At 45.1% G+C, this 26,420-nt stretch overlaps 1 protein-coding gene across 3 annotated transcripts in view; it reads right to left on the bottom strand.

Moving 5' to 3' along the window:
* Positions 1 to 25,317, bottom strand: part of LOC126535988 (protein phosphatase methylesterase 1) — a 47,804-nt gene extending 22,487 nt beyond the window's left edge. Inside the window, exons 1-9 of one of the 3 annotated variants that reach the window (XM_072287742.1) lie at positions 24,977 to 25,317; positions 24,724 to 24,865; positions 21,418 to 21,510; positions 21,254 to 21,311; positions 20,773 to 20,824; positions 20,584 to 20,658; positions 13,152 to 13,237; positions 12,761 to 12,851; positions 12,065 to 12,130 (exon numbers count right to left, since the gene is read on the bottom strand). In XM_072287742.1, the coding sequence (XP_072143843.1) occupies positions 12,065 to 12,130; positions 12,761 to 12,851; positions 13,152 to 13,237; positions 20,584 to 20,658; positions 20,773 to 20,824; positions 21,254 to 21,311; positions 21,418 to 21,510; positions 24,724 to 24,865; positions 24,977 to 25,050 (737 nt within the window). In that variant the 5' untranslated portion in view covers positions 25,051 to 25,317. Of the gene's footprint in view, positions 1 to 12,064; positions 12,131 to 12,760; positions 12,852 to 13,151; positions 13,238 to 20,583; positions 20,659 to 20,772; positions 20,825 to 21,253; positions 21,312 to 21,417; positions 21,511 to 24,723; positions 24,866 to 24,913 lie in introns of all 3 variants that reach the window. The other 2 variants (XM_072287743.1, XM_072287744.1) reach the window with 2 other exon arrangements.
* Between the last annotated feature and the right edge of the window lie 1,103 nt (positions 25,318 to 26,420).

Raw genomic sequence — 26,420 nt, forward strand, 5'->3', positions numbered from 1 at the left:
AGATTGGGGAAGCAAGGAATATAAAAAAAAAAGGTGTGTATATGAAAGAATGGTAGCTCGAGTTTGAGCTAAAAACGTGTCATTCTGGTTTTAAACCATTGTTACTGTGTTAATAGCAACTTGTACTTCTGAATCATGTTTACACAGAGTTTATAAATACAGTATGCCTCGCTTTTTATGTCAATCCATGTCTGCGTCTATCCTTGTCCTGTGGCATCTGCAAACAATGCAAGTGATGCAAGAAACAGTCTTTTAGATTAAATTGGGTATAAAGAAAAAGTAAGTTAAAGATCACCTAAACCTTGTTGCGCATGTGACAACCAGGCACAGGTATTCTGAGTGTTTAATTTAGGGTCATGCACTTGGTATTTATTTGCTATACGGAAAACAGCGAGTCTTGGTTGTGACATGATCCTTTTTAAATAATAAAAAAAATGAAGTGGTGGAAACACAGCCACAGAAATCATAAATACAAAACATAGGGCCAAACTGTAGGACACTGTTGCTGTGGCTCTCACTGCAGTGGCCGTAACAGGGCGTAGACATCATCAGTGCATGCTGGGCAAGGGTTGTGCTAAAAGACAAAAAATGAGTGAGGCATGCAAAGATGCATGCCTCACCGACTCCTCACCCAATTGGAAAAACGACACAGCGCAAAAAGCCAGGAACACGAGAGAGCGACACGCACACAGTGCTGGCCTACAACAGTTTATTCATGAAGCCACGAAGGAATAAATATATAGGGTGCTACCATGCGCAGTATGTGAATTATCGGTCATTCGCATATTGGACAGTTGATCACTCACATATCATTCACACGTTGCACATGGTAGCAACCTATATATTTATTCCTTCATGGCTTCATAATAATACCATCGAGGAATTGCACTTTCATCTTGGAAAATGGCATATCTTGACAAGGTTTGAATGGCAAACATCCAGTGTGCACTGTCAGCATGTGGCTATCATTATCAGCATTGCTAATGATGTTCCAGGCTTTTTGCCGATCATTCACATATTGCGAATGGTAGCACCCTGTATATTTATTCCTTTATGGCTTCATGAATAAACTGCTGCAAGTCAGCGCTGTGTGCATGTCGCTCTCTCGTGTCCCAGCCTTTTTGCGCTGTGTCCTTTTTCCAATGAATCACCTACAAGCCCAAGCTTCCACACTAAGTCCTCACCAAAGAAGCAGCAATCATCAGTGCAACAGCAACACGTCAGCGCCACTTATTGCCTGAAATTTGTTCACTATACAATCACAGGATGAGAGCACCAAGTGCACAGTTTGATCAGTGCCAGCATTTGCTGGTGCCCCAGTTGTATGTTGACATTCTTAATTAATATGTAACACACCAGTGCATATATGGTAACTTTGACTGTCATTACCCACACCTGGCCTTCTGATAAATGTTTAAAGGGGTCCTGAACCACCCCTTGGGCGTGGTAAAAAAACACAGTTCGTGGATAGCATACGCTGCTATGAACATCACAGCCAAATTTTGCAGTCGTGCACGGCGCATGGCACTTGCAGGCAGATTTCAAGGACATCTTTTTCTCAAACACTCTCTTTTCAACAGAATCCATGTTCTCACTCTTTTTGGGCTGCCATATTTCATAATATTGCAGATTCCCATACATAGCTACTATTGGCCAATAGCTGATATCAATCAAGAAGGGTGTTTGGATCAGTGCGCTTTTTCCTACAGTTACTGTGTATATTTGTTGATGTAGTTTCACAAACACAATGAAGTAACAATGTGCATTTAGAATTTCTATAAGAATTATGTACTTCCGGAAGTACAGCTACTGTACTACTGCCGACTATCGTTTGCTAACTCTCAGCCACGCCGCTCATGTAGGAAAGGAACTTTGGCCACACTACTTATCAATGTCGCAGTCATTGAGTCTTGCTAATTTCTATTAGTTTTGAACACTCTACTAGCCTCGAATCATGTGAAACTTAAGGTCAGACCAGATGTATGCTTGCCAGCGTGCATGCAATCCTGGCTGCTCCTGGCTAGAGGCCTTTGCAGACTTCACTTTGTGTTGAGCTGTTGGGCATCATGCACAATTTGGATGTGGCTACTATTTTTTGGTCAAGCTGATGCAGAAAGCTGGTCCGCACCACATAGTGTGGTGAGACTGGAGCACATGAGCGCGAGCATGCACTCCAGCTCTGCTGTGCACATTGTTAGCTATTACAGTTGCATGTAGCAATGTCTGCAGCATAGTGTAGATACCATGGCTGTTGTGGGGTGCTGCAATGAGCGTGCTTGCTGAGTTCACTGGGAGAAACAACATGCTCTGATTAGTACCTGGGGGTGACGTGACTCCAGGCCCGAGCACCAACATCAGACGATCGTCTGCTTTCCGAGTTGTACACCCTCGAGGTGCATCGTCATCATGGTCAAAGCTCGTTACATTAGGAATTCAGTGCGGGTCCGGAGTGCGGCACCCATCACTTAACTGATGTGCGCGCTACTGCCGTACTCGCAGGAGCAAACATAAAGATGCAATTTGTTCGACCCTTGGAAATTGTGTGATTGACATAGAGATAAGGCGCGAAAGGAAACATTATTCATGTCACTTGGTGCGACAATAGCCACACGTAGCTATCTTGTACACTGTAGCACAGCAAATAGATGAGACACTGCAAACTCAACCGCAAAATTAGAAATGGCGTCCGAGTTTGGCACGTCATAGGCACCAAAATTGGAAGTAGTGGTGCCCATGTGAAAATTCAAAACGAAATTTGAACTGCGGGCCGTGGTGACATTCAGTAGGCGGAGTGCTGTAGGTATCACCCTGCTCTGCCATAGCCTTCGCATTGCAAGGCATTGAAGAAGCAGTGGGAGCACCGCAAAGAGGATCCCAGGCTTTCTCTCAGAATGCCAATGACTCCGCTTCTGCTGAACGCGTTGAAAGAATTTTTCCTACAAAGTATTTCTGAAATAGTCTGTTTTAACGTCAAATGCATATTTTAACTTCAATAAAAAGTAGTTCAGGACCCCTTCAAAAATCCCAAATATTCAGTATCCAATTTGAAATTTAAAGCCAGTTAATTTCAAATATTCCTGTTCAATTTAAACAGAAAATCTCTCTATTTGTATACATCAACTAAACAGTCAACGTCCAACAATGCATACTGCACTTGCCATTTGTGGTTACCTTTTTGTTTCGTGCTGTGACTTGCAATGTACCTATGTGCCACAGATATTAAAGTTCATTATCAAGCTACTTATTATAGATTTTAGTCTGTGGTCCCACCCGTACTTGGGTAAATGATTGACTCTTCGATTGAGATGCTAATTTTTGTACACTGCATTACTAGCATCCCGGCCTCCTCTCGGGCCCTATAACACAGTTGGACACTTCTGTCAATTGGACCACATTATACTACGCATATAAATTGGTAGAATTATGTGGCAGACTAAAGAAATTCAGAAAGAAAGCTTGAACTGTTTATCAATTTATCTGTCAAAATAATTTGAAAAATAAATCAAGACAGCCTTATTTTCCAGACTACCAAAAGAGTCCACCAGGATCTGTATAAACATCTACTGTTACCAACAAACATTACCAGAATATTCAGCAAGTCACCTAGTTCACAATCTCTGACCTTCCAAGGTTTTCTGTTACAGTTTCATTTTAGATGGCTGTCCATTGCATGGCGCCATTTGTGCTACCCTGTAAAGGCAGAGAAAATAAAGAACACGGGAGCAGTTGCAAGCACAATCCTGAGTGTACGGTCGTGCTGCAGTACATGTCGTTGGTTTCTGTTCATGGGGCGTAACCGTTGATGGCGACCACAGAGTCAGTCCACCTCTCAGAACTGCTCGGCTACACTCGTAACAAGCAACGACAACGGAAAAAGCATTAAAGTTTCTTCAAGTGCGTCGTCCTTCCACGCCCACTTCTACGCACGTGAGTACCTCGTTCATCTAGTGAATTCAACGCAACAGAGCTTCATCATGCCAATGTTCGGCAACCTCGAAGCATCTGATGGAGGAGATGGAGATGCGTGGCCCTGCTACGTTGAATGCTTTGAAGCTTTCTTCATCACCAATGACAGTGCAGCAGAAAAAAAGAAGTCAGTTGGGATCTCGTTAAGCCCGCCCAGCGACAAGACAAGACCTTGCAAGAAATTATTTCCATTCTGGGTGACCATTACTGCCCCAAACCATGTGCTGTTGTTCAGCATTCTAGGTTCAACACGCGTATTTGCATGGAGGGCGAGTCAGTCAGTAACTTCGTGGCATCGCTCAAAAGTCTCACAAAATACTGCAACTTTGGAACTGAGCTTGGCAATATGTTGCGGGACCGTATTATGTGCGGCATGAATGCCACAGCTGTGCAGATGAGACTGCTCGAAAAAGCAGACCTCGCGTACAAAGACGCTGTGAAAACTGCACTTGCCATGGAAGCTGCGAAGAAAGATGCCGGCTAGATAGCAAGTTCCAGCAGATGTTCATTTCCTACGCGTAAGATTGTGGCATCAAAGGGGCATGTCTCATGCTACTGCTGCAGGGAGGAACACCTCGCGACCGAGTGCAAGCACATCAGCACTACGTGCAACTACTGCTGAAAGCAGGGACAGATTACTTGAGTGTGCAGCTCAAAGAGAAAACATGCATCATCGAGGAAGGGCAAGTCTACAAAACTACATGGCTTTCCACCTCCAGCTGATAAAACTTCAAGTGGAAAACGACAAGCCAACCCTGTTGAAAACAATGCACCTGCCGAGGTGTATGACATGTGGCCAGTCGACACTTTCGTGTCTTCGCCACCCTTCACTGTGACTGTCAGCGTTTGCAGCAAGCCACTCCGTATGGAGCTGGACACCAGTTTGAGCAATTCTGTCATTGCAAAAAAACATCTGCAGGAGCTACTACCGTCGGTGACTGTCATGCCATCGGATGTGTTTCTACGGATCTACTTGGGTGAGCTCACACAAATTGAAGGCAAAGCAGATGTCGCAGTGCAGTTCCGTGATGGAAAAGCTGTCCTACCTTTATTCCTTACTAGGGAAGGTTCACCAACACTGCTAGGTCGCAATTGGATTCAAGAACTGGGCATTGACATTGCTGTCCGAGAAGCAGATGTTCATGCTGCTTCTGATGTTAAGGGCGTTATTCAAGCATTTCCTAAGGCATTTGAACAGAGCCTTGGAACTTTCAAGGACCCAAAAGCCACAATTCATGTTCTGCAAGATGCAGTACCCAAGTTTTTCAAGCCACATCCCCTGCCTTTTGCCCTGAAGGATGGGGTGTCACAAGAGCTTCAGCACCTACATAGAGAGGGCATTTTTAAGCCAGTTGCCGCATCAGAATGGGCTATGCCTATTGTTCCAGTGGCTAAGAAAGATGGCCATGTCAGAATTTGTAGAGACTTCAAGATTACTGTTAATTAATTCTGTTGCCACGTTGGAAAAGAACCCAATTCTGAGAATTGAGGACCTATGGGCCATGCTGTCAAGGGGTGAAAAGTTCACCAAACTGGATTCGAGGGATGCCTAGCGGCAAATAGCTCTTGATGAAGACTCTAGGAAGTATGTTACTATTTCCCCACATATGGGGCTATTTCAGTATACACATCTTCCTCTTGGCGTTTCATCTGCACCAGCCTTGTTCCAAAGAGAAATGGAGAATCTTCTTCAAGGACTGCCGCATGTTGCAGTATATTTTGATGACATTCTTGTCACTGGCCTGAATGATTCGGAGCACCTTCGCAACCTCAATGCTGTTCTGTCTCGACTTTGTGATGTTGGACTCAAGCTGAAGTTTGACAAGTGTCACTTTTTTTGTGTTACAGGTGGAGTACCCAGGGCACATCATAAGCAAAGAAGGGCCATCTCCAAGCTTGAGCGTGGTACCTGCAGTCCTTCACGCACCTGCACCCCATGACGTCAAGGAACTCCAAAGCTTTTTGGGGCTTGTGAATTTCTACAGGCGCTTCCTTCCTAACATTTCTGGACACCTCTACCCTCTGCATTTGCTTCTCATGAATGAGAAAAAAATGAGTGCAGGGAAAAGAGCAAGAAGATGCATTCACTACAGTGAAGCAGTTTGTGACTTCAGCTCCTTTCCTAGTAGATTTTGATCCAGAGAAACCACTGTGTCTCAGTTGTGATACATCTCCGTATGGGATTGGCGCAGTTTTGCCTCGTCGAGAAGCTGATGGTTGAGAAGTGCCCATTGCCTTTGCATCCAGAAGTTTGTCTCGTGCAGAGAAAAACTACAGCCAAATTGACAAAGAGGCACTAGCCATCGTGTTCGGCATTGAAAAGTTCCACCAGTACCTGTGGGGCATTCCTTTCACTGCTTATACGGATCATAAACCATTACTGGGATTGTTGAGTGCTGATAAGCCCGTTCCTGTGCAAGCTTCACCACGACTAGTCAGATGGGCATTGAAACTTTCTGCTTACAAGCACAAGCTCGTGTACAAGCCTGGTCTGGACTTGGGTCATGCTGATGCCCTCAGTAGGTTACCGTTGCCAACAAACAGCATTGACCTGCCAGCACCTGCTCAAATCTTCATGCTTCAACAAGCATAGCTGGGACTCTTGCCACCAGCTGTTGTAGTATAGGCTACAAGAAATGATCCACTCCTCAGGCACATAGTTCTTGTTCTCCAGCGAGAAGGGCTTCCAGTTGGACCAGAGGGCAATCCATTCACAGCAAGGAGCTGTGAACTCAGCCTCCATGAAGGTTGCTTGCTGTGGGGTTCCAGAGTTGTCATCCCAATATCTCTGCAAGGCGAAGACCTCACTCTTCTTCATGCTGGGCATCCTGGCATTGAGAAAAGAAAGTCGATTGCCAGAAGCCATGTCTGGTGTCTGGGAATTGATGGTGACATCGTCAAGAGTGTAGAGGGTTGTGCTACATGCCAAGCTGACCGCTGTACACCTCAATGCATTCAGCACACACCCTGGCCATTTCCACAGAGGCCTTGGTCAAGGATTCACGTTGACTTTGGGGGCCTGTTCTTGGGACATACATTTCTCATCATTGTTGACGCCTATTCAAAATGGGTCAAAGTCTGTCCAGTGGCATCAACATCAGCAGATGCGTCATCACAGCATTGTGGATAGCATTTGCGCAGCATGGACTGCCAGATGTCATCGTGTCTGATAATGGACCCACCTTTGCAAGTGAGCAATACTTGGAATTCCTGACACGGAATGGGATACATCGCATGCTTGTACTGCCCTACCATCCAGCTTCCAATGGTGCGGCAGAGCATGTTGTACAGACTGTCAAGAACAAGATTGAGAAGAGTGGTTGTGGATCCTTTCAAACCCAAATTTCAAGGTTCTTATTTCACTATAAAACCATACCACATGAGGTTACTGGCAGAGCACCACGTGAAGTGCTCATGGAAAGGATGTTCAAGACACCTTTAGATGTTCTTCGCCCAAGTTTACACACTTTAGTCCTGCTGAGACAGCAGAAGCTGCATGCCAACAGAGGGTGCCGTTCTTCTCCAACGCCGAATGTGGGAGACAATGTACTTGCAAAGAACTTCGTGGGCACCTGCATGTGTCGTCAGCACTACAGGTCAGTCAGCAGCTATTGTCTGCAGGGTGTATGCCAAGTTGACCTTTCCAAATTCCCTGAGCTTTCCAGGTTTTCCCCAAGTGCTTTTGCAAAATTCCCTGAGTGAAACAGAACTTTGTTTTATATTGACACGGGCTCACACCATGTTTCCCAATGCTATGACTCTCTAGTAAGCATGTTAAAAAATAAAAATGACTTAATCCAGTTTGAATAGTAAGGAGTAGCGCTTATTTTATTCAAAAAAGAAAACAGAAGGAAGGGGGTTCGTAAACTGCACAGCCAATAAAATACCTTCGAAAAGAATGGTAAAACCCACTGCAAATCGAGTTGAACATTCTCAAATACGAATAAGAAGGAGATGCATACCGAATGAAATATTTTCGAATATGAACTATTTCTATCAACTGATAGCAAGTTCATTGGTATGAGGCCCGAACTTTGTCACAAATGAGATTTTAAGTTCTGCCTGTTTTCCACATTTCTAGGCACCTGAACAACAGTGGAAAACCACTTGAACTTAATCTGCCCACAGCAAAACTAGAGCTCAACCCTACTTAAAGTACACCAGCATAACAGGCTCAAAAGGCCATAAGCAGAAAGAACTAATGTGATCAAGGAATGAGTGGACAAGGAACCCATACATGGTTCCAAAATGTCGATCTTTCCTAAAGGGACTGACAACCGATTTTCAAGACCTAGTTTTTTATGCTGCAACGCAAAGCTCACCATTGGTGAAGTTTATATCTGCAGTGGTTATTTCCAAAAGCGCACGGATATTTAGTAAGCAGAATTTTTCAATCTGAGCAACCTCTAAAAAAGTAAGAGTCCCTCTTCCAGCAATGCTGAGAAGTGAGAGTGATGCCGATAGCCCGCCTCGCAAATTGTGAAAGCCACCCATTGTTCTGCTTTCACAGAAGTGAGTGTAACTGCGGTTAACCAACTACAATTTGACCTCTTCAACCATTTTTGAAAATAAAAAGCTGGTGCAATAAGTTCGCATTGTTCTACAGACATGTCTTATATTTGTACCACATTTTTCCCCCAAGTACATGCCTAAGTCATGGCTTGCTGACCTCCATCGTCGTCATTCTCTCGGTAGACAAGCCGAGTCAACTCATCCAAAACGAAGGCGAAGGCAGCGCCACTTTTCTGCTCACTACAAACGAAGGCTTATCCGCACATTGTAAGTCAGAAAAAACTTATAATAATAAAATGTATACTGTATTTCAATACTAATAGACCAAAAACCGCGCACACTAGAAGGTCACGTGGTGGACCTCTTATGCTGTGTCATGTTTTTGCCGCATGGGGCACCAAGCACCTTCTCGATGAAAGCGGCTCGAAGTCAAATCAAAGGCATATGTTGGCCCGGGCCCTTCACGAAGCCATCAGGTCTAACACGGTTGATGAACTCGTCGCAAAACTCATACAGAAGTACCTGCATGTCCGTCGCGACAGAGATCCGTCGACCCAACTCCCGGATTACCGAGGCCCTCCACGCCCCGAGCTGGATGAAGACTTCTCCATTGCCGAGGTCAGACAGGTCACCTTCGCGCTCAACCACAAGTCTGCGCCGGGCCCGGACGGAGTCACCAACAGAATGTTGAGAAACCTCGACGACACGTCGATTGTCTTTCTGACCGACAAGATAAACGAGTCCTGGAAGAACGGCATTGTACCTGCAGAATGGAAGACGGCCTGCACAGTGCTCATTCCCAAGCCCGGCAAGGCCCCGAACATCGAAAACTTGAGGCTGATTTCTCTGACCTCCTGCGTCGGCTAGGTCATGGAGTGCGTCGTCCTCAACAGGCTTAACGGGTACCTCGAAGACAACGAGGTTTACACGTACAACATGATCGGCTTCCGCGCCGGACTCTCAACGCAGGATGCCATGAAACTAATCAAGCATCAGATTGTGGATGGCCGTTCCAGAGACGTCAAGGCTCTGCTCGGTCTGGACCTCGAGAAGGCTTTCGACAACGTGCTCCACACCTTCATCGTCAAGACCATTTCAGACCTGGGTCTCGGTTCCAGATTCCACAACTACGTCAGCTCTTTTCTAACTGACAGGAAGGCCAAGCTTCACATTGGAGACTTCCGCTCCGAAGATGTGCCCCTCGGAGGGCGGGGCACTCCTCAGGGCGCCGTCATCTCCCCAACACTGTTTAACATCTGTATGATTGGTCTTTCCGAGAGGTTGGCGCGCGTCGATGACGTCAAGCACACCATTTACGCCGATGACATCACTATATGGTGCTCCCGCGGCTGCGAGGGCAGAGTCGAAGAAGCCATGCAGGAGGCGATCGACGTGATCGAGGAGTATCTCCGCCCCACTGGACTTCGATGCTCCCCTGCCAAGTCGGAGCTCCTACTTTACAGAACAGAGAAGGGAGGCAGACCCACAGATTGGAAGCCAGTCTCTGAAAGCAGCATCAGACTTCGCACGGGGGAGTGATACCCAGGGTCGACGTTATTCGGGTCCTGGGCATGTTTGTCGAATTCAACGCCGGGAACGGAACTGCTCTCCGCAAGATCATCGCAAAGACGGACAACGCTTTCCGTCTCGTTCGCAGAATCGCAAACCGGCATCGAGGCATGAAGGAAAACAATCTTCTCAGGCTGATCAATGCCTTCATACTCTGCCACCTCACGTACACGATTTCTATGCACAAATGGCTCAGAGCGGAGCGAGACAAGCTCAACGTTCTTATCCGCAAAATAGTGAAGAGGGCTCTCGGGCTATCCATCAGGACCCATACCGAGAATCTCTTGAAGCTGGGGGTACATAACACCGCCGAGGAGATTGCCGAAGCCCAAGAACGCGCGCAACTCAGTCGCCTGGCCACCACAGCGGCAGGTAAACGCATCCTTGAAGAGCTGGGTTACCACCCTGCGGAATTCTCGATGGTCAGTACCCCGACCCCTAGGTGCATTGGAGACAAGTTCGTAATGGCCCCTGTGCCCCGAAACATCCATCCCGTCCACAACGAGGGCAGACGCAAGGCCAGAGCAGCAGCCATCCTCAAACAGATCAAGCGACACGACATTAGCGCAAGCTTCGTCGACGCTGCGGAGTACAGTGACGGGAAGACCTTTGCCGTCGTTGTGGTCTACTCGAGCGGAAACATTTCCAATAGCGCCTCGATTCGCACTTCAGACCCCGGAGTCGCCAAGCAAGTCGCCATTGCCCTCGCCCTGCTAGATGGTCATGGGTACGAAATCTATAGCGATTCCAAAACGGCAGTTAGGGCTTTTCAGAAGGGTTGCACTGCCAAGGAAGCTGTTCGTCTTCTTAGTGGCTAGAGTCCACATGCTCTCACAAACCATTCGATTCACTGGTTTCCCGCTCACATAGGATCGGCCGAGGGTGCTCCCCTGAACCTCAATGAGTCTGCCCATGAGGCTGCGCGTGACCTCACCGACTGCGCTTCCTCTATAAGGAGCACTGACTCCCCTCCTCTCTACGGTCACAGGGACGCTCCCGCTACTCACAACGAGATTATTAAATATTTCTACATGTCCAGAAGGGTCTTTCCACCCCCTCACCCCAAGTTGAATAGGGCGCAAGCCGTTTCGCTTAGGCTCCTACAGACCAGCACATATCCGTGTCTGTCCGCTCTCCATGAGGCTTACCCCGACGTGTATCGCGACGACGCCTGCCCGTCCTGCGGCCAGACCTCCACTCTACCTCACATGCTCTGGGAGTGCGGGTCGACATACCCCAAGTTCATCAAGGAAGAGTGGGACTCGCTTCTGCGTAGCCCCGCTCTAGAAAAGGAAATCCTCGCCGTGCGGCGTGCCTGCGACCGGGCCGGTGGGCTAGACCTGCCGGTTCCGACGTGGGACTAGCCGGGTGCGCGACGAGTTCGCGTCCTCGCCGGACCTACAATAAAGTTTATTCACTCACTCAAGGGTCATTTTCGTGACTTTGAGTGATGAATTAAAGATATACATCCATGTTTATTGAGAAAAACATGGCTCATTTCAGCCACTACAATATGGAATCATTCCATCAACGAGTTTATTTTGATTCATGTTCTGAGTGGTTGTCTGTCCCTTTCATTTCATTTCATTTATTATACTCTCAAGACCACAAGGTATTACACAGGGGAATGTGGCAAAAGATTTAAAAAAAAGGTACGAAACAAAGAAAACAAAGAAGGCAGCAAGTGACGTAGTCATAGACATGTGAAGCCCGAAGCGATGGTGTAGATTGGGCAGTGATTGCGATTCACTTCAGCTAATGATAAAGGAACGCATAATTGTAACATGCTAAAAACTGCAAAATAGCTGCAGTGGTGCTTTTTTTAATTGGATTGTCACCCAGAACTGTGGTTAGTTAAATAAAGATGATCCAGTGACATTGTGATGGCAAGATTACTTACTAGATATTTATGCTGTTTTTAAATAACCTTATTTGACATCTATATTCAATTTATTTATCAGTGTCTTTCTCACATGATGTGACAGACCACAAAGAGAAGCATTATGCAATAACTCACTCTTTTAGTTGACTTGGCATGGAGACTCGGGCAGACTCCAAGTTGCGCACTTGGCCACTACGAACACTGAATAAAACATTAATGACTTGGTGAACTGAAAAACAAACCTTGTTCATTTACAGAAAATAAGGGAAGGATGCTGGCTCCAGCTTGTTCTAAACATGGAAAAATCACATAAAGCGACATTCTAATTTGCCTATACTTTCAGAGCATGGTGTAGCGAATCATGGCATGAGAAAAAGCAAGAAACAGCATTCAATTAGTTCATGCCACTTAGTAACAAACAGAGACAATATGTTATCCTCAATACAGTGACTGAAAGGGCATTTATAATGATGTACTCAGGCCTAAATGTAGTCCTGTAGCAGAAAAGCTAAGCCAGATGAACCTTGCTAACATAACCAGTAATGTCCTGTGACAAGTGTTGCAGTTTTTAGCAGTCATGTGTAGTAAAGCTGAGTGCTGCCTGGCTAATGGATTTCTGACCAAGTTTTACAATAGCTTTACACTGCCACAGTAAGAGCTTCGTGCCTACCTTACAACCTTAGAACGCAGTGGAGCCGCTTCAACCATGCATATATGTGCAGCAATCACTATTAAAGTGAAAATGTTTTTCCCCTTTCAAAGCACTGACTACAGCAGACTACAACTGTTAACACTACCAGCCTCAGTTTTGAGATCTGAGAGATGCCTTACCACCATTCTATCGCATATTCCAGGGACTTGAATGAAGAAGGCCTTCCCCGTAGAAATGATTGCATGTTTTGAAGTGCTTCCAAGGCAGTGCCTGCAAAGAATATAAGAGGTGAGCGTGAATACTAGAATTAAAAGACACTTTTTATCAATGGCTAAGCCATAATATTGAACATAAGGTAACTTTATAAAAGTTACGTTTGTAACTGTATAAATTCATAAATAAGGTAAAAAGTAACATTCACACATTGAGTTCACCCTGAATAGTGATCACAATGTCATTATTGCAAACATGTAGTCACCATGTGTAACAACAATGGTTAGGAAAAGAAACCGCACATGCCACACTAGTGGCATGTCCAACTACTTCACGGGCTAGCAGTGAGGCACTGACCTTCTACAACATCAATGACGATGAGGCCGATCAAGTTGGGGATGACACCCTTGTAGGTAGCATGAACAGCTACTGCTCCACCCATGCTGCACAACATAACGCAACCCACAAGCATGTTTACTGTGTCATGATCACTGATGATTCACATTAGTTGAACAAGAACGCTTCACTGCTCCTTTGGCTGTGTGCTTCAGCATGTGTGCTGAAGAACCAGCACACATGCGGCTAGCTCAACACAATCTATCAATGAGAATAAGTGTGTTCCTGCCAACTGAACACGTAAATAACTATGACAAAATTTTGGACAATAGATGACCAAGCTTCACCAAAAAGAAGCACAATTTCTACACAGATGCACAAACACTCAATCTTGTCTTTAAAGACCAATGTTACCATGCACCAAAGAGATGAGCAAAACGTGAACAAGGTGAATGCAGGAGCCAACGTTTCGACAAGTGGACTTGTCTTCTTCAAGGCGACATATGCTTTCCTCGCCACAGTATATATAGGTGGGGTTATTCTAAAGGGGAGGGGGTGTGAGGCGAGAGGGCGCGGAAACGAGGGAAAGTGTGTTAGCGTGTCGAATTATAAAGGATCGCTGTGTACAAGGTCAAAGCCAGGACCCCCCTTCCCCTCACCCTAGTCTGTCAACCCACGCGCGTTAGCCGGCGTGTCAAGGGCGTCTGACACGCCAGCTGACGAAAAAAAAAAAAAAAGAAAGAAAGAAAGAAAAAGAAAAAGAAGGGAAGAAAAAGGAAAAGGGGGGGGATACGCCAAGAAATCAAACTAAGTGTTGTTGCCTATAGCTTGAGGTTTAGCATAGCGAATAGATTCTAAAGCTCCCTTTGAAACGTTTATGCCTATTGGTTGCAATGTCTTGAACTTATGGATAAGGTATGATTCTCTGTATTTTCTTTCTCGTTCAGAACGGAAATTCGACTGTAAGATGTAGAGTTTAAGTTCATCAAAGTTATGACCTGGTTGGTTGAAATGCTCGGCGACGGCTTTGGGAAGCTTTTTAGCTGTGTCCGCGCGATGTCCGTTTAATCTGACGTTCATTGATTGTCCTGTTTCACCGATATATTGTTTCTTACAGAAGGAACATTCAAGCATATAAATCACATCCGAACTTGTGCAAGTGAAGCTGGATTTGACTTCATGTGTATAATTATTTGCGGTGCTTTTAATTTTAATGTCACTTTGAAGGTGCCTGCAGGTTTTGCATCTAGGGCGACAACATGCTTTTATTACGGGGGAATGCTGCTGGCTGACTTTTACGTGCACTAACATGTCTTTAAAGTTCTTGTTTCGGCGATAGGTAACCCTGGGTACATCCGGGAACGCTTTTCGCAGACGCTCGTTACTTGATAATATTGGGTGGTATTTTCTTAGGATGTTGTTTATGTTTGGGAGTGCATTAGAATATTTTGTTATAAAGGCCGGCGGTCTGTCAGATTCTAATGTGGGCTGTCTCTTCGCCAATTCCGACTGTCTCTCCAATCTTGACGCGGTATCATAAGCTCTATCGAGAGCAACTTGGGGATAGTTCCTTTCTGCTAGCGTTGATCTAAGGTCATTTAGGTGGTGGATATAATCGTGGTCTTCACTGCAGATTCTTCTTATACGTTTCGCTTGTCCGACAAAAATTCCTTGCTTGCAATGTCGTGGGTGATGACTGTTGTAGTCTAAATATTGCTGGCTGTCTGTAGGCTTCCGGTAAAGTGTCGTTCTCAGTTTTCCGTTTTCTATGTAGACCGTCGTGTCCAGGAAGTTGACCTGACTAGGAGAGTGGTGAGCAGTAAATTTAATACTCGGGTGAAAGCGATTGAAATGGCTAATTAAGTCGGTTAAGGCGCTTGTGCCGTGTTCCCATATTATGAATATGTCGTCAATGTAACGAAGATAGGTGTGGGGTTTTAAAGGGTAGGATTTCAGCAGGTCTGCTTCAAGCTGTCCCATGAAAATGTTCGCATACGTGGGAGCGAATGGCGTACCCATGCTAGTGCCGAAAATTTGCAGGTAGTGTGTAGAATCGAATTCGAAGTAGTTGAGCGTGAGAACTAACCTAAGGAGCGATAAGTAAACTTCAGGAGCGTGCGCTTGGGGATTGATTGCGAGGGATCTAGAAACGGCTTCAATTCCTTCACTCATGGGAATGTTGGTGTAAAGGGCAGAAACATCCAAAGTGACTAGAATAGCGCGGTCGGAAAGGATTTGGTTGGCGTTGATGCCGTCGATAATTCGAAGGAAGTGCGGCGTGTCTTGAACGAAAGATGGGAGGGTAGTGGGTATGTTTGACAGGTGGTGATTTAAGAATTTAGATAGTGACTCAGTAGGTGTGTTGTTATTAGACACAATAGGCCGACCTGGGATTTCTGCTGTAAATATTTCTTCGACCGGAACTTTATGTATTTTAGGAAGAAGATAAAAACGGCCTGCTGTTTTGTTTTTGGGCATCATGAAGCGATATTCGGATTGCGTGATTAGTTCCCTGGACCGGAGCTCCGCTATTGTGCCTAACACAATATTGCTGTAATCTGAGGTTGGGTTAGAGTCAAGTTTTCTGTAATGGGTGTGGTTGTTCAGTTGTTTAGAGGCCTCATTCTTGTACTTTTCTATAGGCCAGATTACGATACTGCCGCCTTTGTCTGCTGGTTTTATTACAATATCATTCCTTTTCGCAAGTTCTTTAAGGACTTGGTGTTGAGCGGGGGTCAAATTTTTGCGTTTCCGGCAATGCCGCGTTGACTCTAGAATTTCCTTTGATATCAGTTTTAAGTATAAATCGAGGTCTGGGCACTGTTCGCTTTCCGGTGTCCACGTGCTAGGTGGTCTAAGAGAGTCTCTATCTTCTTTTCCTACATCTGGTCTACCGAAAAAGAATTCCTTGATGCGCATGCGTCGTGAAAACTCTGTTATATCTTTGTGGAGTTCGTATTCGTTTACTGCGTTGTTCGTCGGACAAAACGTTAGACCACGTTTCAGGAGATCAACTTCTTCGGGGCTTAGACTCTGGGATATGTCTACTACATTGCTGCAGTGCTCTGGATGCTCGCCTGTAGGACTGTCGGTGGAGCTACGTGCTGCAGGGATTACATTAGTTTCTTTGGGTGGATCTGCAGCTCTAATATCTTTTCGCTGGTATTTATCTATTAATTTTTCCTCCTTAGTTTGGACGAATTGATTAAGTTCTCTTCTTTCCGTTTCAGTTAACTTTATGCTGTCGAGTTGATCAGAGATTATCCTAAGTTGTTCTTTGCAGTGTTCTTCGAGAATGTCGATAAGGGAGAGCGATGCATTTTCTAGGACAGCATTCCACTTTAATAATAGCCTGGAGGGTAAAGAACCAAGGGCGCATCTAACCTTAATTCTGAGACCTTTTGGTATTTTCCTCTGTTTAATGCAGCTAGTGTAAGTTTTTAGGTGAAATCTGTAATTTGTTTGTTTGGCGACGAGTTTGCGGGATTGGAGGAAAGGGCGAGATTTGTTGTTGCGTGTGCTATCCCTAGTGCGTGGTAGTCATTTCTGTTTGGTTCGGGCAGACCTCCGGGGCGAAAAATCTTCAGGTGGTGTCTTTTTACGCTTAATTTTCTTGTCGAGGCCTGCACCGATGTCTGCCTGCGTATCGGTTTGCTTGTTAGTGTATGTAGCTGTTTGCGTGAAGGCTTCGCGGGTGGTTGTGGGCTTCCGTATGCGCGGATGTTGTAAGGGTGGTGTTGGTTCCGCGTCCACCGTTTGTGTAGATGCTTCTTGGGTTCTAGCTTCGGTGGAACGTGCGTGCGAGCTGGTGTTGAAAATTTCAGGCGCGTGTTCCTGTGTTGAAGCTAACTGGGACGCGGGATCTATTGGTGTTGTAGGTTGCGTCGATTTAAAAGAGTTCCTCAGCCTGTACTTGATGTTGTTAGCCATTACCTTGACGCCAAAAAAATTGGGGTGAAGTCCGTCCCGGGCGAGCAGAATGTCGAGGTCCTGGTGTATTTCAGCGTGGTGGATGACATCGACGTTTTCGTGTTGGTTTCCAACGTCAAGAAGAAAATCATTGAGCTTACGTGTCCCTAGTGCGTGAGCTAGGAGTGTCGCTGATTGTTGAATAAGTGGCCTGTGTTTGTTTGCGATCCTGGGAAGTACTGTTGTCAAGGTTATTTCTGCGTTTGGTCTGTTGGTGTGCAAATCGTTTATGAGCGTTTTCATGGCCTCAACTGTGTTGTCACCGGTGTTGTGGTTAAGGTCATTAGTCCCGCAGTGAATGAAGAAATGTGTGATGTGCTGTGGTGCTGCAGCAATGAGGTCTCGGATGGTGTGTGTTGTGGCGCCGCTCTTAAAGCTAATGTATGGTGAGTGTTGGCTTGGTGGGAAGTGTTCGTGTATGTACTTGTAGTGACTGTCTCCAATTAGTGCTACGTGTGAAAAGGAAAGCAAAGGGCGCTCACCTTGTTCCTTCATCTTCCGTCGGTAGAAATCCTAAGTCCTTAAACACCAAGTCCTTAAAGAACTTGCGAAAAGGAATGATATTGTAATAAAACCAGCAGACAAAGGCGGCAGTATCGTAATCTGGCCTATAGAAAAGTACAAGAATGAGGCCTCTAAACAACTGAACAACCACACCCATTACAGAAAACTTGACTCTAACCCAACCTCAGATTACAGCAATATTGTGTTAGGCACAATAGCGGAGCTCCGGTCCAGGGAACTAATCACGCAATCCGAATATCGCTTCATGATGCCCAAAAACAAAACAGCAGGCCGTTTTTATCTTCTTCCTAAAATACATAAAGTTCCGGTCGAAGAAATATTTACAGCAGAAATCCCAGGTCGGCCTATTGTGTCTAATAACAACACACCTACTGAGTCACTATCTAAATTCTTAAATCACCACCTGTCAAACATACCCACTACCCTCCCATCTTTCGTTCAAGACACGCCGCACTTCCTTCGAATTATTGACGGCATCAACGCCAACCAAATCCTTTCCGACCGCGCTATTCTAGTCACTTTGGATGTTTCTGCCCTTTACACCAACATTCCCATGAGTGAAGGAATTGAAGCCGTTTCTAGATCCCTCGCAATCAATCCCCAAGCGCACGCTCCTGAAGTTTACTTATCGCTCCTTAGGTTAGTTCTCACGCTCAACTACTTCGAATTCGATTCTACACACTACCTGCAAATTTTCGGCACTAGCATGGGTACGCCATTCGCTCCCACGTATGCGAACATTTTCATGGGACAGCTTGAAGCAGACCTGCTGAAATCCTACCCTTTAAAACCCCACACCTATCTTCGTTACATTGACGACATATTCATAATATGGGAACACGGCACAAGCGCCTTAACCGACTTAATTAGCCATTTCAATCGCTTTCACCCGAGTATTAAATTTACTGCTCACCACTCTCCTAGTCAGGTCAACTTTCTGGACACGACGGTCTACATAGAAAACGGAAAACTGAGAACGACACTTTACCGGAAGCCTACAGACAGCCAGCAATATTTAAACAGTCATCACCCACGACATTGCAAGCAAGGAATTTTTGTCGGACAAGCGAAACGTATAAGAAGAATCTGCAGTGAAGACCACGATTATATCCACCACCTAAATGACCTTAGATCAACGCTAGCAGAAAGGAACTATCCCCAAGTTGCTCTCGATAGAGCTTATGATACCGCGTCAAGATTGGAGAGACAGTCGGAATTGGCGAAGAGACAGCCCACATTAGAATCTGACAGACCGCCGGCCTTTATAACAAAATATTCTAATGCACTCCCAAACATAAACAACATCCTAAGAAAATACCACCCAATATTATCAAGTAACGAGCGTCTGCGAAAAGCGTTCCCGGATGTACCCAGGGTTACCTATCGCCGAAACAAGAACTTTAAAGACATGTTAGTGCACGCAAAAGTCAGCCAGCAGCATTCCCCCGTAATAAAAGCATGTTGTCGCCCTAGATGCAAAACCTGCAGGCACCTTCAAAGTGACATTAAAATTAAAAGCACCGCAAATAATTATACACATGAAGTCAAATCCAGCTTCACTTGCACAAGTTCGGATGTGATTTATATGCTTGAATGTTCCTTCTGTTAAAAACAATATATCGGTGAAACAGGACAATCAATGAACGTCAGATTAAACGGACATCGCGCGGACACAGCTAAAAAGCTTCCCAAAGCCGTCGCCGAGCATTTCAACCAACCAGGTCATAACTTTGATGAACTTAAACTCTACATCTTACAGTCGAATTTCCGTTCTGAACGAGAAAGAAAATACAGAGAATCATACCTTATCCATAAGTTCAAGACATTGCAACCAATAGGCATAAACGTTTCAAAGGGAGCTTTAGAATCTATTCGCTATGCTAAACCTCAAGCTATAGGCAACAACACTTAGTTTGATTTCTTGGCGTATCCCCCCCCTTTTCCTTTTTCTTCCCTTCTTTTTCTTTTTCTTTCTTTCTTTCTTTTTTTTTTTTTTTCGTCAGCTGGCGTGTCAGACGCCCTTGACACGCCGGCTAACGCGCGTGGGTTGACAGACTAGGGTGAGGGGAAGGGGGGTCCTGGCTTTGACCTTGTACACAGCGATCCTTTATAATTCGACACGCTAACACACTTTCCCTCGTTTCCGCACCCTCTCGCCTCACACCCCCTCCCCTTTAGAATAACCCCACCTATATATACTGTGGCGAGGAAAGCATATGTCGCCTTGAAGAAGACAAGTCCACTTGTCGAAACGTTGGCTCCTGCATTCACCTTGTTCACGTTTTGCTCATCGCCTTGAATTGCCATCTCCCGGATTCCCCGTCTTTTCCATGCACCAAAGAGCTACACGTAACCTGCCCATGCTGCCACCTACTTTTACAACACCTTCACCTTTTGCTCTTTTTAAGCATAAAAATAGTGTAGAACCCCTCAAAATTACCGTAACGAATAACTATTTTGTAAAATAAGATCTCAAGCTCATTCTGCCATGAAGAGCAGAATGTTTAGTGTAAATAGTAAGGTAAAAAAATATGAAAAAAAGACACCTATACTAAACAAACAGCCACAGCACTATTTGTAGTCATACTATAATCATTTTAAAAAAGCAGTAATTTCATTTCCCCTTTCAGACTCTGGAAGCCTGTGCTGCTCAGTTAAGATGACTTGACATTTTTAAAAAGTAGCACATCTAATAGACTAAGGTATTTGTCCGTTCATTGAAATGAAACGTTAAGCAGTTTTATAAGTGGGAGAAATGTCAGAAAGGCAATACTACATAGGGCCCGAGTCCAAACTTCACATGTCAGCCATCTACATGATAAAGCAAGGTATATATTAACAATGTTTTTTCCAGCACAAATTCCATAAATGAGCAACATTTATCATTCATCTGTCAGTTTGGCAATCTTAAAAGCAAGGTTAACATAATGAGAGGAGAGCATGAAAAATACTGCATTACCTGTGTCCGATAAGAACCACCGGAGGTTGACGAGACTCATCTGGGTACATTGCATTGTAAACATTGCCTACATCACTGCAAAAGTACAGAATTCTTGCATAAGCACTATATTCCAAAAAGACCATTCCTACTGAAGTGCACCATGTACAGCTCCAACAACAAACAAAATGCTACAGAGAAGCAACCTACTTGGAAAGTGTATCTGCAGACAAGTCCATGTCATTGGATGTTACTGTTTCCCCTGGAAATAATTGTTTCAGTTTTAGTAGCTTAAGGAGGCCTATAACCCAAACACTGGTATTGGTAGTGGTTACTACAAAAGCAGCTCAAATTTTTCTAAACTTGCTGTTGTGGCCTACTACTTCTCCACAGGTTTTGATTCCTACACTCTACTAGATATCTATGTGATGACATTGCCTGGAAACTACAAGATGTGCCAATGATGCTTGAACTTGTCTTTTTTTTTTTGCTGGCATCAACATACACAAGCTTTGTGTCAGCTACACTCTGGAAGCTTTATGATTTACTCCAAAGAAAGCAGTTCTTGTTCTGTTTGCTTTCTCACAATATCATGAACGTGTTTACAACAGTGTCATCACACATAGGTCTTTACAACTGTAGCATTAAACTATGCTTGCAGAGCTGTACAAAATGTGAGCATGTGATTTACCGTGGCCTCTAATGTCGAGAGCAGCTATCTGGCATTCCACAATGTGACAAATTTCATTCTGAAACAAACAAGAATGAGTTTTGTTGTTCTTGTACAGTTGTGAGCAGCAGCCACAGTTTTACCAATATATTCGACACAGCTAAATGAGTACAAAGCCAACTGACCGAGAATAGAGCCCACGTGAGGCCACTGTAGCCACCTCCGTGGAGGAGAAGCAGGAGAGGTCCTTGGGATCCCTTTGTATAGACCCTGAAAGTCTTCATTAGATCATGTGAAGGAACACATGTTACTGCTTAGTCACATCCTGCATCAGCCTTATATAGGCATGTAGCAGTGCCCTAGTATACAAAGCATTTTGCACTCAAGGTAATTGAGTATTTGTGATTATCAGAGGCAGTCAAAACATCTTGTTCCTCTTTCTTCGTTGTCTTTAACTAAGACTATGTTTCCTCAGCACAGGAAGTTACAAAATTGGGTCATACAAATGGCACAACTTCTTCAAATGAGATGTTATAACTCAGACAAACAGACACATTCTAACGGGGATTCAAGCCCATAAAGTCGTCACCTTACCAGCACATGGTCTGTGCTGTCTTCAAGGAGGCTTCACAAGCCAGGTGGGAGCACTCAGAAGGCTGGTGTTCTTGGAGATTTATATCACCTGAGTGATTCCTGTATAGATTGCTATATAGATATATACAGAATGCAGTTGGGTACAACTGATTCACCTTTGTTTGTTTGTTTGTTTTTGAAGAAGAGCAAGTGAGTTTTTTTTTTCACACATACTATACTATTCACTATATCACGAAATGCTGCCGCCGTGTAATGGACCAAGGGAAGCGCCTGTGACAGCTTCTTGCCCAAAATTCACTCCAGTTCACTCCTGTTCTGGAAAATAAAATTGAATTGACCTCTGCTCTAGTATGTTAAAAGGTGGCTTAATTGTCTGTAAAAATGTGATTATTTTCCAGGAAATGGCCCCCTCACTTCTTCCTCATCAGTATAAACACTGTCCCTGAATCAACCCAAAGAAAAATGTGGCACCTGTGAATGCAACAACTGATAAGAGGAGGTCTAGTGACACTCGAGGAGAGTGACTGATGGGGTTTAATGCCTTAAAGCAACACAGGAGCTATGAAACGTGTCATAGTGGAGGGCTCTGGATTAACCTTGGACACTTCAGAGACAAGGTGACTAGATGAATCTGGGCCAACATGTGAAACACCCCTCCAAATGAGCCAAAGTGGGTGGCACAGCCTTTACAAAAGTAATCCATAATAAGCACAATATTGCAACCAAAGAATCTTTCCAAATTTAGCTCGTTTGAATTGAACACACAGATTGTGTGCTACATTTATGTACGAGGGTTGATCCAGAAAAGAGGTTCCCAAAAAGCTCCAGCTGCACAGGAAAGTGCGAGGCAAAATCCGGCAACACTGCTGCGTGCAGCTGTTTCCTCACTCTTGATTCCCCCCAGCCACGCTTCGCTGCGCCGCTAATTCTTGGCTCAGCAGCCGTCCGATATGGTGGTTCCCATTGTTGATCCCACCAAGTGCGAGATTCGTTCCGTAATTCACTTTTTGCACGCCAAAGGGTCTCCACCCGTGGATATTCATCGTCAGTTGACAGAGGTGTATGGCGACAAGTGTATGTCCGTTCAACACGTCCGAAAGTCCGTGAACTTGTGGCTCAGATTCCTGGGAGTTCTTACGGTACAGTGGAAAGAGCTTTGACTGAAAAATTGGGGTATCACAAGTGTTGTGCTCGATGGGTATCATGACTATTGACATCAGACCACAAGGAGAAACACCTCGACTGTTCTCGCCAGTTTCTTCAAGAGTGTCAAGAAGATAAGGAAGGGTTGTTGGACTCCACTGTTACAAGAGACGAAACAAAAATCCGAACAGTGGCGTCACCCAGAGTCACCAGTCGCAAAGAAGTTCAAACTCCTTCTGCTGGCAAAGTCATGGCCAGTGTTTTTGGGGATCGTAAGGGGATACTGCTGATCGATTCCATGGAACGTGGGACAACAATCAGACAGTTATTGCGCAACACTAAAAAAACTCAGACGAGCTATCCAGAACCGCCGGCGAGGACTACTGGCAGCCGGTGTAACGCTGCTTCATGACAATACCCGACCTCACGTCTCTCATCAAACCCAGGAACTTTTGGCAAACTTTGGGTGGACTGTCATGCCCCACCCACCGTACAGTCCAGACCTCGCCCCTAGTGATTATCACTTGTTCCCCAAGTTAAAGGAACATTTGAGAGGCCAATGCTTCCGGAGCGACGATGAAGTCAAAGAAGAGGTGAAGCACTTCCTCAACGAGTTCGTGGCGGAGTTCTACGACATTGGGATACAGAAATTGCAGCACCGTCTACAAAAATGCGTAGAAAAAGATGGCGATTATGTAGAAGAATAGAGCAAAGTTTCATCTTTCCAAGGATGTAAATTTCTATGAGAATAAACAATGTTGTCTATTTCTAAAATTGATGGGAACCTTATTTCTGGATCAACCTTTGTACATATTCAGAAAGCAGCTAAATATGATAAAAACAACAAAGACACTATGGTAAAAACCAGTCGCTGTCAATGCAGCATTTCCTTGCTCTGAGGAATGATAATAAATTTTGGGTTGCCCTCCTCGTCCAAGCCACCTATAAAATCATTTATGCAACTTGACTTAATGGCGGAACATCGATCGAATTCTGAGTTTATATATTGGAACAGATCGAATGTTAACAAGAGTTAACCGAGCCCATGGTTTAGAGGTTCTTTCGTGCTTCCTTTTTTTTTTCTTTAGCATGCGGCATTTGTTGCTCTTCCTGGGCACATTGTGATAGGTAGGTTCCTGTCTCGCCTCATTGGAGGCTTCTTCAATAAAAATTTAGTGTGTGCAGTTATTCTGACTAATAAATAGTGTAACTGAAATTACTGTGCTTATTCATGATACAACAACAGGAACCATCAAAATAACATACGGAGACAAAATAAGTCAGTTATGCGAAATTGAGTAAAAGCAAAGTGAACCATTCCAATACACATGGATGTCTGTAAATCAGTCCCAACGGGTCATTTACAGCTTGTTTGTTTGAAATAAGAGATAACGTTCTAATGCACTAAATGTCAGCTCAAGTAACAGGTTAGAGATGGGAAAAGGTGCAACAGATGTCACTGCAGTTCTTATTCTGCTGGCTTGGTACGCGGCTACTAACTACAAACTTACTACATACGTTGTCCTAAAGTTCCATGTGGCTTGAGAAAATTAACATGCGCTCGTTGGTTTAAGATTGATCACTACTACCCCGAACGTAGTGCAATTTACCTCTTTAGGGATACAACGGATACAGCCGCCTTATTGTTTAGCTAAACAAAATTTGGGGGCGAACGCTTGCGCAAAACCCGATCAGGCTCGCATCACCCCTCCCCGTTGTATTCGAAAAAAAAAAAAAAACATCAAAAAGGATACATCGCTGTCTGATGTTTTTACCCACCGCCCTTCGGAAAAATAGTCACGCCAGGGTAACGGCGTGTAGTCCCTCCGAAGCATTCCAGACTTTCCTCTTTCCCTAGACAAAACGAATAATAAAACGCTGACCGTCTGTGTTTTCCTGCAAAGCACCAATCCTTCATTCGAGCAGAACACCTATTGGCCTTACCTCTTTAGCATTTACGCGCGTGCAGTAGCATGATCTAGTAAACAATAAGGCTGAGGAACTCACATGGACCTAGAAAACGGCTTCGGGCGCATGGGAGGCAGCCTGTTCTTCAGCATTTGCTTTTGCAGGGACGACATCAGTACGTCGGCTCTACAGCACGAAGCCCTGAAATTCCCACGTCTCAAATATTTGCCATGGCAAGCAGGAGCTAGCCACAGATTGAACTAAGCAGCATAAAACACTGAACGACTTCGAATACAATTTAGGTACTCAATTCGTTAGCCGTACACTAATGATTACAGGTAAACTATAAGCTACTGCAAGTTTCCAGCCATCCATACGCGCACCGGCAGTTGCCATTAGCAATGCCATTAGTAGCAAAGATGCAGCCGCAGCACAGCAGCCGTAGTTTCGGTACAGTAGTTTCGGCGTGGTTTCGATTCGCGCATAGAGTTACTCACTATAACACCTAGAGGGTAATCTGGCGCCACCGTCTATGGGAGTTTCTTAAGAGGAAGCTTTAGCTCGAGTGCTCCTATCTAATAGCGTCCTCGATCACCTTGCCCCGGGGTTGCCCCGAAACCAGAATGGTGCGCTTTGCCCCGCCGTGGTGCCGCACTGCGGAGGGTCAACATCGAGGACAAAACTGCACCCTGTGCAGGGTGCTTGCATGCAGCGCTACTTTGCCCCTGGCGCGCAAAACGTGCGCACGCATATTTTATTGTTTGCAGATGCTGAGCATCTGCGGCAAGCGCTCGAACCTTGTCAAACTGCGTGCTCCGACATACCTGGTTGCAAGCAAACACCAATGGATTTTATAATTAATCCTGACGACCCGTTCAATGAACCTGTCCACTTTCGGGCGCTCTTCACCACACTGTTTTTGGACAAGGTCGAGCAGCATGTCGTCTTCGCTGTCAGACGAACTTGAAGAATGCTCATCGATTGCGGCAACTAGCAGCGCTTCCTTTCTCATTGCCGACAAATCCACTAGCTAACTCCGTCAACTCCGTTGCAACGTACCGCAGCTATCGGGCCAGAGCGTCCGCGGTTCTGCAGTCGGCATTACGCGCGCACGTCGCGCGTCCCGCAGTGCTTGCTGGGATTGCACTCCGGCGCACCGCCGATTTTCTCGGTGCGAGACGGGGCAACGGAAAACCGCTCCAACAGGGTGCGCTTCCGGTGATCGAGGATGGTCAGTGCGCACCGGTGCGGTTGATCGAGGATGAAAGTGCGCACCAAGGCGCCCCGGTGCGCACCGGTGCGGGTGATCGAGGACGCTATAAATACATGTAAAAGGAGAATTCGTTTTTCTCGGCAACCACTGCACCAAATTTGACGAGGTTTGTTGCATTTAAAAGACAAACTTAAAATCTAGTGACTGTTGGTTTCAAATTTTTGAGTTAGGTCGTTAATTTTTTATTAAAGATTGGCAAAAATAAAAAATTTTCAAAAAACGAAACTATCAAGTTTACAACTCTGTAACTCAACCACTAAAAATGATAAT

The sequence above is a fragment of the Dermacentor andersoni genome, chromosome 4 (assembly GCF_023375885.2).
Source record: "Dermacentor andersoni chromosome 4, qqDerAnde1_hic_scaffold, whole genome shotgun sequence".
NCBI lineage: Eukaryota > Metazoa > Arthropoda > Arachnida > Ixodida > Ixodidae > Dermacentor > Dermacentor andersoni.